Here is a 16,019-nt window from a genome sequence, read left to right on the forward strand (position 1 = left end):
ACACAAATAAGTCACGCTCTGTAGTTTGTTCATCGTACAGCCATTCACCGTAACACTTGATATTCAAAATTCAAGCTGGGTTAGCTAGTTCTGATTGGACATACAGAGCACATGGTACTATTTCTGTGCCCTGACTGGTGAATCAGATTTTCACTGTGAATACTCACCATTGCAAATTCAGAATTTGCTTTCCCCAGTTCCCTAATATTTGCCTCAAATCTGCTGTTTTTCCAAACGTTCCAGCCAGCAAACTCACTCCTTAGCATATTCAACCTAAGAAAATACAAATGCCCTTGATGGGGGATTCAGTGCTGCACCACTCATGCGCCACCCAAAATCTCAGAGTCATCAGATGCTTCTATTGAAACACACTGCGCACAGTGCAGGACGTAGCAAAGCTAACATTTAAGTGGTCATCGTTAGATTCCAGAGTCAACACGTCACTGCAATATGACTGGGGGCAGTTGCCACCCCCTAGAGCCGTTGGGTGAAATTCAGTCTTGGCATAAGCAGTTGCAACTCCACAACAGATGTTATTGTTTGTCTGCCTGCAGACTCAGGCAGACAGCTCAGATTCAGAAGATTTTCATCACAAACGTAAAGACTAGAAACTATTTTAAAGTGGAAGCTTAATTCTGTCAAAACTGCTAAGGCCACTTGAGAAGCAGTGGCACAGCTGGCACCCCAAGTACCGTTCAGCCAGACTCCTGTTTTCACTGATCAGCTATCCTCACTGGTGAAATCCTTGCCCGTCACCTGGCAGGAAAGACCCGACTGAAGATGTGCCTTTGAAAGAAAAATTCATTAGGCAGCTGTTCTATTTCAGACTCTGGTCCCTGGACTCATGCAGTTGAGTTTGTCAGATGCCCTATAAGGACAAGAAAGGGAAGGAGAATTCCCCAAGAAACAGGGCATTAATTGATCCCTCCTGAGGGACACGAGCTTTGGCCAATCAGGTTCCAGTCTTGTGGCCAGCTGAGCTCCTGTCTCGTAAATGCGCTGTTATTTTTTAAAAAGAAATGCTGGCTCAGGCCCTTTTGACGGGTATAAGAGAAGCTGGCCAGCCCCTTGTGAACATGCAGCGTCTTCCAGCACTGTCTGTGGTAGGTACTTGTTATGTGTGCCTGTCGGGAAGAGGTGTATTGGGGAGATCTGCTGTGATTCATACAGCCATACTGGGCAGGAATTGAAAGTGGAGGCAGAGGGGGTGGAAATAATGTCAGGCTATGAAAAGAAATAGGTCTTTCCAGCATGGATTTGTTTTCATTGTGTTTTATGCCAGATAGACTTGAACTCACAGATAGTTTTATATTAGATTTGCTAAATCAACTGAAGCCTTGGAAAACTAAACCTCAGAATTTTAACAAGTGAGGTCCTGCTCTGAAAACCCATTGAAGTTAACAAAGAGACTCCTTTGGCCCAGGCCTTTAGAGGAAGTTTGATCAAATCCATCAGAACAGGGAAAGTAAGCTCCTTGGCACTGTATTTGTTTGTTAAATAATTGACTTAATTTACTACATCACACAATGGGGCGTGTTGTGCAGTGGCTAGACCGGAGAGGGGTTATCAGAGCTTCTGGGCCGGCCATGCCACTTGTCCTGTGAACTTTGGCAAGACTTTGGCACGCTTTTTCAAAAATGTCCATGGCTTCTGGATGTCTCCATGTTGGGGTCCCAAAATAAGGCACCCAGGGGCTGATTTCAGAGCAGCTTCAGGTAGAAAGGCAGGTGGCCAGAAAAATCAGATTTTAGGTGCCTCATGCTGGACTCTCAAAAACCAAGGCCACCCCAAACTGATGGACACATTTTGCAGATTTAGGCTCTCACTGCTCTATGCCTCAGTTTCCCCATCTGTAAACTAGTATCTCCTAGGGGTAGTGAGGCTTACTGAATTGAAAATCTCTAAAGGGCTTTGAAAGCCTCACTTAAGAGACGTATGATTGAGGTGTAAGCTGTTTGTATTTACAGGCGTGTATGTTTAGTGGGGCCTAGTGTAATGTACCTTTCAATCTAATCATTTACTGATATATGCTTTAAAGAACCAGGGTCCAGTTCTGCCCCCACCCCCTCCTGCGTCCCGCCTTTATTCACGCTCACAAGTGAGTCCGTTTATTTCAGTGGGATTGTCGGTGGAGTCGGGTACTGCTCTTTGTGAACAAGGAGGAGCAGAATCTGGCTCTAAATAACTTCTGAAAATCTGGGTATAACAACAGTCGAAACGCAGCAAGGTCTACGGCTTTCGCTACATAGCACGCAAAGGAAAACATTAGCTGATGCTCCCTTGCTGAACCTTTTGCACTCCCTTGTCTCTGCCTGGTTGACCAGCAGCTGAAGTAGACAGAGGAGAATTCTTCCTTCCTGCTCTGTGGGTGAAATTCATCCATTGAAGTCAGTGGTGTTATTCCAGAGATTCGTTTGACCCCCACCGCCTCCCGTTATTCGCTCCCAGAGCCTGGAGGAGCAGTCCTGCCATCTTGGCGAGCTTGTAGGTTTTTTTTAGACCCTCGAGATCTTGAGTGGGTGGTGGGGAAACTGAGATCCCCAGAGGGACCACAAACAGGATCTCTCTCCGCGTGGCGCCGATCTATTCTGAGAGAGTAACAGGCTGCTGCCCAGGCAGCATCTTCTAAATGGAGCAACAGCTGGCAAACAGAGTCCGCTGCCCTTCCCCTCGGGGTTCCTCCCCGTCAGCCACGTCTGGCTTTTCTGGCCGTGCAGCTACCTCTGCTGCAACACCACGGCTCAATACTGCAGTGAGGCACGGCTCTGGGTGACACACCTGCCGCCCCATGGGATCAAGGGGGCTGCAGCGGTGGAACACAGAGGCGTTCTTGGCTCTGTAATGATGAGAGCATCAGGGGTAGGTCTGCGATGTCTCCTGGAGGAGCAGCCCAGAAGGCACAGACCAGCCTTTAAGCCACCTGCATCCTGGGCTGCGCGGCGGGGCTCGTGCCTCCCCTGAGGTAGGGCTGGAAAGCTCCAGGGTCTGATTTCTAGCTGTCGATGGGCTGGCAGGGCAGGCCGGGGCCCACACGAAGTCTCCGTCATGCCCAGCATTATGGAGAAAGAGACCAGTGGCACTGCCTGCCCCTGCCCAGATGTGCCCCAACATGCCACCCGACTTGGGGCTTGCAAGCCCTCTTGGTAACTCTATGCATTGCATGCACTGGGGGACTTCTCCCCTTGCCACAAGCCAGGGGCTCTCAGGGGATGTCTACACTGCAATTAGACACCTGCGGCTGGCCCAGGCCAGCTGACTCAGGCTTGCTGGGCTCCAGCTGGGCACTGGGACCCTCCCAACTCGCAGAGTCCTAGAGCCCGGTCTCCTGAAACGTCTGTATCACAATTAAACAGCATGAGTCAGCTGGCATGGGCCAGCTGCAGGGTTTTAACTGGTGTGTAGACACACCCTTGGTGGCATGGGGCTTACAGAGATTGGTGTGTGTGGGTGAACTCACCTCTCACTTTCTAACTTCCCTCTTGGTAACAATCTGCCGGTTTGGGGGCATCCCCGTCTCTCACTGAGTGCTGTGATGGGGCCCTACTGAATTCACTGGGGGACATAGTAGCCTGCAAGGGACAGAATAGGGCCCCAGGATTTCTCACTGTGTTCCATGCCAGCTTCTCTGTTCCCTCCCCTTTCAGAGCCTTGCGGGAAGTCTTGTCCCCATCTCTTTTCCTTCCGGTTTCCCCCTCTGCCTGAGCCGAAGCCAAGATGCCTGGTGGGTACAAAGGCGAGTGTGGGGACGATGTGGACCCCATGCCGTTCCTGAATCCTCCTGAGAAAGAGAAGCTGGAGGCCATGAGCAAGCCCTATGACATCAAGAAGTCGTGCTGGGTCAAGGATGAGAAGGAGGGTTTCATTGCTGGGGAGATCCAGTCTGATAAGGGTGACCAAGTCGTTGTGAAGACTGTGACCAACCAGGTACCATTGGCGGCCGGTGTTAGATGTGAGGAGGACAGCAGTTCCCGCTGGGTCACTGTCCTAACACTGCACTTGCATGGCCAGTATAAGCCTCTAGATTTCCGGGCCTGGGTGCGCCCTCCTCCCTCTATGGCAGTGGTCCCTAAATGTTTTTGGTCCGCAACCTCCAGGAGCCAGAGCCAGGAGTGGGGCCATGGCCAGGAGTGGGGGCTAGGGTGAGGAGCAGTGGCCAGGGCCCGGAATGTGGCTGGGGCCTGGAGGTGGCCGAAAGAGAGAGAGAGCCTGGCTGGGAAGGGGTGTAGGGCTGGGGGCTGTGCTGGGGGCAGAGCAGGGCTCGCTCCCCACCCCATGTGGAGGCTGGCGTTCTGCCTGGGGGGGGGGCACACCCCACAGTTTGGGGAGAACTGCTCTACAGGATAGAGGCTGAAATCAATGGAAATCCATTGTATCTTCTGGCAAGGGGGAGAAGGAACCAGGCCCAGGAGTCAACTGACCATATAAGATTAGCCTTGGAACCAAGTGGGCTACTCGTGTGAGGAAGGATTACTTGCATGAGTAAAGCTTTGCAGAAGCAACACATCTTTAGTCTGAAGCCGCTAACCTCCAGCGGGCAAACAGGCAGATCCGCACCGCGTGGCCAGGATCGAAGGAGCCGCTTTGCTTTGCCGCTCTCTCTTTCTGCCCATAGTTTCATGGGAAGGACGCTCGTTGACAGTCCAAGCATGGTTCACACAAAGCCCCCGGGGTTTGGTTTGATTAGAATGTCCCAGGGCTGGATTGGCAGCCTGGGCGACCGAAGCCGTTATCCCCAGAGCAGGCCCGGCCCGGCAGTCAGCAATCCCAGCACCCGCCTCCCTGCCCTGCTGATGTGACTTCAGCCTGACCTGGACTGATGCCCCATGAGGGATGGAAGTGCAGTGTCCATGGACCATGCAGGCCTGGGCCCTCTCTGCAGAGCCTGCCAGCAAGGTGTTTTGGACAGCGAGTGCGGTGGGTGGGGGGGTGTGTGTCCGTGGAGACCATCAAACCCATCTCACGTAGGCCAGTGAGCGTCAAGCCGGGTGCTAATAACCGTCAGTGGCTATTGCAAGAGGCGGGATTGAATCCAAGGACCATCGGGCGTAAGGCTCCTTTACACCCCATTTACCAGTTACCTGAGCTGTCAGTCCTCTAGCTCTGGTTCAGATATTCGGATACAGACAGAATGGAGATCAGCCACCCCTCCATATTACTTCCTTGGCCCCACAGACCCTCACCATGAAGAAGGATGATATCCAGCAGATGAACCCACCGAAGTTCTACCAGGTCAGCGACATGGCCAACATGACCTTCCTGAATGAGGCCAGCGTCTTGGACAACCTACGCCAGCGTTACAGCCACATGAGGATCTATGTAAGTGGAAGAAGAGAAAGGGACAGCTGAGTAGCATGTGGCAATTAACAGGCCAGTGCCAGGCACTACTGGTTCAGAAATAGTAGCTGCCGCCAGTCCAGAGGCCCAGATTCAAACCTTAGTTACTTCCGTGGAAATCGGGAGGCGCTTTCTTCTTTCCACCTGATTCAAACCTTGCTCTAGGACTGCTTGGCTCTCACCGGGATAAAGCAAATGACAGAGTGCCAGGCAGGCTGGGTTCTCACCTTTGCTCTGCCTCTGTCTCGCTGTGTGAAATCAGTCAAGCCAATTCGCCACTCTGTGCCTCAGTTTCCCCATCTGTAAAACAGGGATAATGCCCTACAGGTGCCGTGAGCACTCATTTATGTTTGAGATACTTGAGTGAAAGGTGCTAGACAAGTGTCTAGCGTTATCAGGCTTTAGAGAGATCTGAAGTAGCACCTGAAGCAGAGGCAGCACAATAAACTAACTCTCTGCTACCCATTGTGCCCAAGAACATTTCTCAAGGAGCAATGGGTTTCTTCTGAAGACCTGTATTGAAAAGCGTTCTACCTAGATCAGAAAAGCCATGCATCAGTTTTTACCTGTGGCAGGGAACCTTGTTTCCTTTCCTCACGGTGGGGGAGGTGTGTGGCTGCTTTATCGTCTCTTTCTCTCCCTCCAGACGTACTCTGGGTTGTTCTGCGTGACAATCAACCCCTACAAGTGGCTGCCAATCTATGGCGCCCGGGTGGCCCAGATGTACAAGGGCAGGAAGCGTACTGAGATGCCCCCTCATCTCTTCTCCATCTCTGACAATGCCTACCATGACATGCTCCAGGGTGAGTGCCAAGGGCAAACTGGCTTCCCCGGCTTCTCTCTGCTCCCATTCCGCTCTCATTGACATCTCTGCTTTCCTCTTCCACCCCCCTCCGGCTCTCCTCACTCCACTCACGGGCAGAGCTCCCAACAAACTCCGTCTTGTCGCTTAGCCTTCCCTTCGCAGATCCTGCTGTGCCCCGGCTACCCCTGAGCCTCTATCCTTGTTCATCCCAACCATGGCTGCCCCTGGAAATCCCTCTGGGACAGGGTGAGGTTCCCAGCAGTGAAAGTTGCTGCAAAGATGGGCTTCACGGTTCAGGCTCCCCTGTGTGGATGAAAGAAGAAGGGCAAGTCGGAGGGCAGGGTCCGAGGGAACTATGCCAAGCCGACTGCGCACACCCTGCAGGGCCGGCCCTTTGTTCTGATGGGATTCTGGAGCCCCTGGTTAACTCTTGCCTTGTCCTGTTTGTTGTTCCCCCACAGATCGTGAAAACCAGTCTATGCTGATTACGTAAGTATTCCTTGGGCATCTCCAGCTGTCCGTCCCCGCGGAGGTAGAGGGGAATGGGCTGCTGGGAGAGGAGGTGGAATCAGGTTGTGGGAGGGAAATTGTTCAGTGGTTAGGACATGGGCTGGCAATCAGGATACCCCAGCTCTGTTCTTGACTGTCACTAAGCCCAGCTTGTCCTTGGGTGCGTGGGGAGCAAGGGGTACAGGAACCTTTCCCCACACTTGCGTGCCCTGCCTGAGGACCAGCTGCAAATGCCATCCCTGGGCTTGGGGGGAGGGAGGGAGTAATGCAGGGACTATTCCCTCTGTGCACCCCCCGGGGCTATATTAATTTTTCTGCTGATCCTCTGCAGGTTTAGTGGAGACAAGATGCACATTCCCCAGCTCCCTGGCAGTCTGCCCATTCCCCACGTACCCACCCCCCCACATGCCTCTCTGAGCTAATTCATCAGATTAACCGGCTCCCCTTTTAGATTCAGGGTTTCACAGCTGTCCTTCTTGGGGCTCTGTTGTGCTTCTGAGTTCTTCCTTTCAGTCTCAGCAGCTCCTCTTTGACTGGGCTACCAGCCTTCTTTTGAGTCACCCACCCAGTCGAATAATCAGTCTCTTGATCCTCCCCAGGTGGGGCTCAAAACCCCAAGCCCCTGTCTGCTCTGTCTGGGAGAGAGGGGAGCTTTGCCCCCTTCCCGCCACTCTACAAGGCTCCTGGTCCCAGACCCTTAAAGGAACTGTTGTTTTGGACGACCCTGTGTCTTTCCTCACCCAGACGCTGACATCTCCATAGGACTATTTCTCCCCCAGTGACTGCTTCAGTTATTTTTCCAGCCTATACCCACTTTCCCTGGGCACATGAACTAGGGTAACTGCCTCTTCAAGCTGCCTCCCTGGGCTATAAAGGCCAGAAGCCCGTTACAGACGCAGGCTGCCGTCAGCACACAAGCCGGGCCATGGGTTGTCAAACTGCAGGGCAATGATGCCGATTTTGCATAAATGCAAAACTCCCAATGACTCTTCTAGAAGTACCAACTATGGGCCTGATTCTCCTCTCGTTTACATTGGTGTTACACCCCTCCCCCGTCATTGACTTTAATTAAGTTACTCCAAGTTTGCTCTAGTGCAAGAGAGAGCAGAATCAGCCCCGGTGTGCTTAGTAAGTGACCGCTCGTGTCATAGGTATTTTTCCGCAGGGCAACTGCCTTCAGTCTCTCCCGGCTAATCCTTGGGAAGGTCAGTCCTGCATAACCAGCTCAGGCCCGTGTCCATATTCAGTGGAAGCGACGTGATTTCTCTCCTGACACAGACGGATCATTTCTGACATTTCGCTCGTTGGCTTTTCCTGACCCCTTGTTTCTCTCGTTTGTTTTATTTAGCGGAGAATCCGGTGCCGGCAAGACGGAGAACACGAAAAAGGTCATTCAGTACTTTGCCAACATCGGTAGCACTGGCAAGCAGCCTGCTGACGGGAAGGTAAGATTCAGGCCCGTGGTCATGCTGTCACAACAGTCGTTCAGATACGTCTGGGAGTTCCCTGGAAGGAAATGGTCTTTAAAGGGCTACAGGAAATGTTTGCCACCAAACGCTAAAGTCTTTTGTGTTTAGTTTTATAGAGTCATAGCTTCCAAAGCCAGAAGGGACCATTGTGATCATCTAGTCTGACCTCCTGTGTAACACAGGCAAGAGACCTTGCCCCCAAAATAATCTGCTTTTCCTTGTGCAGGGATCCCTGGAAGATCAAATCATCCAGGCAAATCCCGTCCTGGAGGCTTTTGGAAATGCCAAAACTACCAGGAACAACAATTCCTCACGTTTTGTAAGTACCGGACTCTCTCCTGACTTCAGTTTTATTTGTGGGGGCAATTCAATGATGAAACGTCAAAGTGTTCACATAGGGAAAAAAGTCCCTCTAGGAGTAATAAAAACAAAAATAAGAAGGATGTATATAGCACATTTTTGAAAGACCACTCAAGCATTAATTACTCTGCATTTGCTAACATTCCAAATCAAGTTTCATTGCACCCAGGTTTGCTCAAACAGGCACATAAATAGAAAACAAAACACAGTAAGAAATATGCATTCATATTAGTGAGCTGTTGTATTAGTGACCCTTAGTGCTTATAGATCATAATCAAAATGCTTTGCAAATGTTAGCAAATTAACCCACAAAACATCCCTGTGAAATAAGTAAGTATCATTAACCCCTTCTAACTGACCGGGAAATTGAGGCACAGAGAGATTTTTTGATCAGGAAATCACTGAAGCATGTATTTAATCCCCCCTGGAAGTCAATGGAGTGTATGATAAAGGACATTCCTGAATCAGGGCCAAAGAGGTCTCATAACAGGTGAGTGAGAGAGTTCCGGACTCCCAGTCTTCTCTTCTGTCTGTGCACTATACAGCATTGGCTCATGCTGTAACAGTAGGAAGGTTTCTTTAAGCTCTACTGAAATATCTGAGAACAAAGGGATTGTTACAGATTTGATCTATGAAAAGACTAGTTGCCTCTCACTGACTTGCAGATCTGCCCCGGAGGCCCAGCTGCACGTCCCCATAGGATTCCTCAGTATCTCTCTCTACTCTGTTTTTAGACAGATGTCGCACTAAACAGACTCCTTTCATTTTTTTATCAAGGGCAAATTTATCCGAATCCACTTTGGTACCACGGGTAAACTGGCTGGGGCTGACATTGAGAGCTGTAAGTAGCCACATTAACTTCATCCTTTATTTCCCCCTGGGTCTGATCCAAAGGCCATGGAAATGAATGGAAAACCCTGCATTGACATCAATGACCTGTGGATCAGGGCCTATATTGTATGATCATCTTCTCAGTTATACCTGGAGTTAATGCCATTAACTTGATTGATTTGCACCGGTGTAAATGAAACCAGAATCTGGTCATATTTCTGGTGAAAAGACCTGAACAAGTAACTGCTACTGTTATTTGTATTTGTCATCAGTACAATAGCATGACTGTGGTATACTTAGGATCCTAAAAATAGCTTTCTAAGGAATGTGCATTGTTCTTTGTTTGCACACGTGCATTTAAAACCAAACTTAGAACCACAAATCCCAGCTCTCAGTGCATAGAGACTCCAGCATGTTTCCTGGCTAGGGACTTTGAGAGGGCAGAAGAAAGAGAGAGAGGAAACATATGGACCATTGGTTTTTTTTCCTGGGGGCTTCTCTATATCTGCTACTTTCAGTTGGTCCCTGCTTTGCCGCCCACGCTTCAGGATATATGTTGCATTCACCTCTTTTTTGGACAAGGAGCTGTAGATTTCCTCTGGGCCAATCAGAACTGCAGCCTAACTGGTTGTTGAGCAATGGAAAATGCTCCTTCCCCCAACCTCTTCTTTGCGAATGGCTGAACTTCCTGCCTCTGCATCATCTGCAAGTTGCAGCATCAGCTGGTGTGACCAAGAGAGTAAGCGACCAAGGAATCAAACTTAAGTCTCCTTCACGTCAGTGAGAAACAACACCACTGGGCCAATGCACATGGGCATAGGACCAGACTACGGGGCACAGGGAATCTTTTCTATGGCTCTTTTTAGCAAGGAAAAGCATATCATAGATAATTTAATCATATATGCAATAATTTGATTTTTCATAGCCTCCTTTGAAATGGGATGAGCTTTGGGGGAGTTGTGTACCTAGAGATTAGAGCAGGGCTCTGGGAATCAGAAATCCTGGCTTCCTGGACTCACCATTGAGTTATGACCCTGGATAAATGATTGCATCTCTTGCCTGCATTTCACCCATTTGCAAAATAATTATAATAAAACGTATCTGACTGGGAATGTTGCGAAGCTTATAAAGTTCTTTGAGATCCTCGGCTCAAGGATGCTCCAGGGGTGCAAAGTATTATACATATTATTACAGTACTGTTGGATCTAGTGAATGGAGAGGGAATTTGCTTCCAAAGGATACTTTCTATACATGACATTCCGGCTCCATTGATGTCAACGGAGCCAGGATTTCACCCTATACCTTTTTCCCATGGCTGCAATCTTAACAGGGGTCTGGGTTTACCAATGCTCCCCTTTATATTTCAGATCTCCTAGAGAAGTCTCGAGTCATTTCCCAGCAGGCAGCTGAGAGAGGCTATCACATCTTCTACCAGATCCTCTCTAAGAAGAAACCTGAACTGATTGGTATGGCACTTCTGTGTATATTCACTTGTCTCAACTCAGGCTTCCCTGACATATCCTCTGTTTTCAGGAGGAGAAATCTATTTGCCGTAGCTTTGTTTATCAGTGGTTAAAGTAGGTGGGCTCAAGGAGACCGTTTACTGAAGCAGCCAAGGAGGAAGAGGAACTGTGGGGGAGACCAGGCCAGTGAGTGAAAGGGAAGTTGTACTTCCCTCTCTTTAACCCCTGCTACTGACTGGTCTAAGGTGTGCTCTGTAAGGTCTCAGCTGATCTGGTCACGTATGATGCTAAGGTAATGAACTTCAGGTGCAAACTGAAGCGATGGATTGCTAGAGGATGGCAGTTGCTTACTTCCCCACATATGGGAAAGACACCGAGGCTTTCAATGTTGCATAAGAGATTTGGGTGTCCAGTTCCCATTAAAATGAATGGGAATTGGGTGTCCACCTCTCCTAGGGGGTCTGAAAATCTCAGCCCTAAAGTGCTGCATTAGAAGTGGATCCTAGGGAAATTAAACTCCTAATTCCTGTCCCCACCCAAAGAATTTTCCTTCTCCACCAGTGCAGGTATTGTTCAGTGCATTGCTATCAGACCATGTCATCACCTCTTGGTCTGCCTCCCTCTGCAGAAACTTTGCTTCTGGTGCCTGATCCCAAGCATTACCATTGGATATCTCAGGGCGTGACTATAGTAGACAACATGGATGATGGGGAAGAGCTGCTTGTCACAGATGTAAGTCTCGAAAAATGAAGTTGGGTGGGGGGGAAGGTCTGGCTAATCATGATGCTCATCCATGATTCCAAGTCTCTCTAGAAATAAGGGGGCAACTTCTTAACGGTAAGAGTAATTAGCTATTGCAACAACTTACCTAGGGATCTGATGGATTCGCCATCACTCAAAGACTGGGTTTCTCTGGGCTTGATGCAGGAGGTCCTGGGTGAAATTCTATGACCTGTGTTATTCCTGACATCAAACTACGTTAATTCTAATGGTCTTTTCTAGCCATGACACTTATGAATCTGTAAACTTTGGTGCCCATTATAGATTAAACCCTGCTTATCTCACTCACATGCATGGTTTCATGGGAGTTCTTGCATGGGCAAGACTAGCAGGTTTTGAGCTTCTGTATGTTTTTTGATGACTGTTTTCACACTTTTCTTGAAGGGCAATCTGGCTTTAGAAAGGGCTTATTAGGAGTCCTTGCTCCTGACGGTCTTATTACAAGCAGTGCTTCAGCTACAGAGTTCAACCTGTCTTCAGCTGCTGCTGTTAGAGTGCAGCATGTCCCTCTAGAATAGCAAGGTTGTAAATGAGACGCTAGCTAGGGCAATAGCTTCAGGCATAGACTAGTTCTCAGAAACATTGAATTTTCCCACGAGTTTCACCCCTTTGAACAGAGAGTTGTAAGTACAGGTTTGTTATAGCCTCACGAGACAGAGATGGGAAAAGGCCAATTAGGTTATCTAGTCCCTCCCCGTGATGTTATTGCAGGGCTGTTTCCTGCAGTTTGTTCACCAATGTTTTGACCAGCCTAATTTCAGGTGATAGGGCTTTGTGACAGACCGTGCCTATGGCTCCCCTGAAAGGGGGGTGTGTTGGTACAACTCCCGTCCCAGGGAGGCGCCGCAGTGTCATGCTTTGCCTCTGGCTGTCTAGCGAGAGTTTCCCTGGTGTGGTGGGGGCCAGCAACCCACCCGCACTGAGCTGGAGGCTGTTCTGAAGCCCCTCTGGGCGTGGCAGGGCTGCATCCCTTCTGGTGGGCTCTGGGGGTGTCTCTCTCCGCTATTGTCCTGCCCTGCTCTGTGGCCTCTGCTGGGCTTTTATCTCCCCACCTCTGCCAGAGTGTGTGCAGCGCACGTGACGGGGAGGGGCCTGTCTGGCCCTGCGCGGAAGCTGAGGGCTCCCGCTTTGGCAGGAGGGGCTGGTACACCCCGTCACAGGCTTCCACCATGGCCTTTGGAAGACAGTGATTGGGGACCTGGGTTTCAGGAAATATTGATATGGGTTCCAAAAGGTAAAGTGTTACTGAGCCACGTTAATCTCTAGTGTAACTCTACCAGAGGCAGTGGAGTTACACAGCCAGAGATGGAAGTGGTTCCTTCTTGTCTTCCATCAGGCTCACTGTTTGCACGAGGTTCAGATTTCAGACCAGGGTGGGAGTTCAACCAGCCCTTTATTTATGTGTTACAGCATGATAAAATAGGTCTGAATTGGAAAATGACCTTTTTGTTTTTTTAGTGTCGCCAGGTATTTTACAGGATTCACTCCTTGAAAATGCAAATAAAACAGCTGAGATGCTCCCAAGCCATCTGAGGGGATCTTGATGCCCTACTCCCATGACTTTTAAAAAGGGGCCTTTGAAAATCTCAGTGAATGCATTGTACTTAACACCTTATGTCATGAGATGGTTCAAATGACTATTGTCCAGGGGGCAGATCCTTGGCTGGTGTTAAGTGGTGGATTAAAGACAATTGGGCTGAGGATCTGTCCCCAATGACTTCCCAGAAACGCTATCCAGAGCTTGTTCAAAGGGACCTCACGGGGCTGATCTTGATGGGCTGTGAAATGACTTTAGGTGTTTATAGTAAGGGGAAGCCTTCCTGCTCAAGATGCAGATTTATATTTCCCTTCTGTGGGTCTCTTTCTTCTCGGCCAGGTGGCCTTTGATGTTCTAGGCTTCGCTCCAGAAGAGAAGCTTGGAGTTTACAAGCTGACAGGAGGCATCATGCACTTTGGCAACATGAAGTTCAAGCAGAAGCAAAGAGAGGAGCAGGCAGACGTGGACTCCACCGAGGGTAGGTTGGGATCACCACACTAAGGGACCCTACAGCTGACGTGAGAATGGATTGTTTTACTGAGCCAATTCACTGATATCCCCAGAAAAGCTGCCCATCCCAGAGCATGTGTCCGAAGGATAAAAATGACCTTAAACAACCAACCGTATCTGAATATTTAAAGTGAGCAGATGTGCTACTGGAAGTCAGAGCTGCCATTTACAACTCTAAGGGGGTGTCAGGCCAAGACAGGTGATTGAGCTCTCAGCACAGGGCTTGATTGTTCCTCACAGACGTCACCCTGCATTGTGGGTAGCATGGAGTCCTGCTGGAGTGGGCAGATGGGATGCCTCCAGGAGCTCATGGAAGCAGAGCACCCACTGCTATATCTCTTTATTGAGTGTGCACTACTCCCTCCACTCCAATATGGCTGCCGGCTCTGCTGGCCGATGTATGTGAGGAGACGAAACTATGGCCCTGCCCTACCCCTCATGGGGTGCTGTGCTCCCTCGCAGCGAAGTAGTCCCTGAGCTCTCCCCGTAAGCCCTTTCCTGAATACGCTAAAAGACACGAGCAGATCAAGTGACATTCTTCCTCCCTTTAAGATTAACTAGGTTCCGCTTGTTCTTCAACAGTGGCTGATAAAGTCGCCCACCTCATGGGTCTCAACTCTGGAGAGCTCCAGAAGGGTATCACCAGGCCCCGGGTGAAAGTGGGCAATGAGTTTGTGCAGAAAGGGCAGAACCTGGAACAGTGCCAAAACTCCATCGGGGCCCTGGGCAAAGCCGTCTACGACAAGATGTTCAAGTGGATGGTGGTCAGAATCAACAAGACCTTAGACACCAAGATGCAGAGACAATTCTTCATCGGGGTGCTGGACATTGCTGGCTTTGAAATCTTTGAGGTACACAAAGCGAGAGACGCCCTCTCTGTAGTGAGACCCCTCTGAGTTTGTGAAAATAGTTCCTCATCATCCTTCCCTCCTTCAAAATGTTAGCATTGGTATCAGTGGAGGCCAGTGTAGTCAATCGCCATCCACTGGGATCGGTCACTAAATCAAGGGCAGCAAACAGAGGTAGATACCCTGGCAGATAACAACCACAGAGCATGTGGGACATAACTAATGAGCAAGTGACCACGCGGGCTCTCACAGTTGCGGGAACTCAATGATCAGGCCGCTCTGCACTAGGGAAAGAAAGGTGCATGATATTCGGACATTCAGTTAGCATTGTTACATCACCCACTTCCTGACGAGCATCTGCCAAAGGGAGCTGTGAGAAACTGCAACTGTGAAACATTCAGCGGGGACGCCAGAGGTAACAAACAAATACCTGGGGGAAAATTGGCGCGTTTACCTAAGGCCAAATTCTGATCTCATTTACACCGCAGAGGGAATCTGAAACAACGCTGATGTCAGTGGGGTTGCTCTGGATTGGCACTGGAATAAATGAGATCAGAACTTGCCCCTTAGAGTGGAGAATTTGCGTCTTGCCAGCAGCTGTGTTGTATCTGCAGCATCCAGGTTACGGTTCAAAGGCAGATTAGTGAATGCATTGCTGACTCCCTATTCTCTGCAGTTCAACAGCTTTGAGCAGCTGTGCATCAACTTCACCAACGAGAAGCTGCAGCAGTTCTTCAACCACCACATGTTTGTGCTGGAGCAGGAGGAGTACAAGAGAGAGGGCATTGACTGGGAGTTTATTGACTTTGGTCTGGATCTGCAGGCTTGCATTGATCTCCTGGAAAAGGTAACTTTCCCTGTCCTGAAGGAGAGACGAGTGGAGAGAATGATCTAGAATGATCTGGAACAGGTGCAGAGAAGGGCTACTAGGATGATCAGGGGGATGGAGAACTTACCTTACGAGAGACTTACGGAGCTTGGCTTGTTTAGCCTAACCAAACAAAGGCTTGAGGGAGATATGATTGCTCTCTACAAATCCATCAGAGGGATAAACATCAGGGAGGGAGAGGAGTTAGTCAAGTTAAGGGCCAATGTTGGCAAAGGAACAAATGGGTATAAACTAGTCATCAACAAGTTTAGCTTGAAATTAAATGAAGGAGTCTAACTACCAGAAGAGTGAAGCTCTGGAAAAGCCTCCCAAGGGGAGCAGCCTTCCAAGACTGAGCTTGATAAATTTATGGCGGGGACAGTATGATGAGACTGCCTACAATGGGATGTGATCCATCTGCGATTGCTAGTTGCAGATATCTCCAATGACCAGAGATGGGACTCTGAGGATCTGAGTTACTACAGAGAAATCTTTCCTGGTGTCTGGCTGGTGGGTTTCACCAACATGCTCAGAGTCTAACTGATCACTTACTGGTTTGAACTAGAGTAAACGGTGGAGTCTCTGTAACTTGAAGTCTTTAAATCATGATTTGAGGACTTCAGGAACTCAGTCATAAGTTTATTACAGGAGTGGATGAGTGAGGTTCTGTGGCCTGCAGTGTGCAGGAAGTCAGACTAGATGAT

The 16,019-nt window shown here is 49.4% G+C and overlaps 1 protein-coding gene across 1 annotated transcript in view; it reads left to right on the forward strand.

The window, feature by feature from the left end:
• Positions 1-3,714: 3,714 nt before the first annotated feature.
• LOC137144025 (myosin-16) overlaps positions 3,715-16,019 on the forward strand; it is a 42,671-nt gene continuing 30,366 nt past the window's right edge. Inside the window, exons 1-12 of the mRNA XM_067534118.1 lie at positions 3,715-3,924; positions 5,173-5,316; positions 5,981-6,137; positions 6,601-6,628; positions 7,998-8,094; positions 8,345-8,437; positions 9,256-9,319; positions 10,677-10,775; positions 11,401-11,504; positions 13,429-13,567; positions 14,182-14,450; positions 15,124-15,294. Of these exons, the coding sequence (XP_067390219.1) occupies positions 3,715-3,924; positions 5,173-5,316; positions 5,981-6,137; positions 6,601-6,628; positions 7,998-8,094; positions 8,345-8,437; positions 9,256-9,319; positions 10,677-10,775; positions 11,401-11,504; positions 13,429-13,567; positions 14,182-14,450; positions 15,124-15,294 (1,575 nt within the window). The remainder of the gene's footprint in view (positions 3,925-5,172; positions 5,317-5,980; positions 6,138-6,600; positions 6,629-7,997; positions 8,095-8,344; positions 8,438-9,255; positions 9,320-10,676; positions 10,776-11,400; positions 11,505-13,428; positions 13,568-14,181; positions 14,451-15,123; positions 15,295-16,019) is intronic.

The sequence above is a fragment of the Emydura macquarii genome, unplaced genomic scaffold (assembly GCF_026122565.2).
Source record: "Emydura macquarii macquarii isolate MOO-44397 ecotype Brisbane River unplaced genomic scaffold, CSIRO-AGI_Emac_v2 contig_3390, whole genome shotgun sequence".
NCBI lineage: Eukaryota > Metazoa > Chordata > Testudines > Chelidae > Emydura > Emydura macquarii.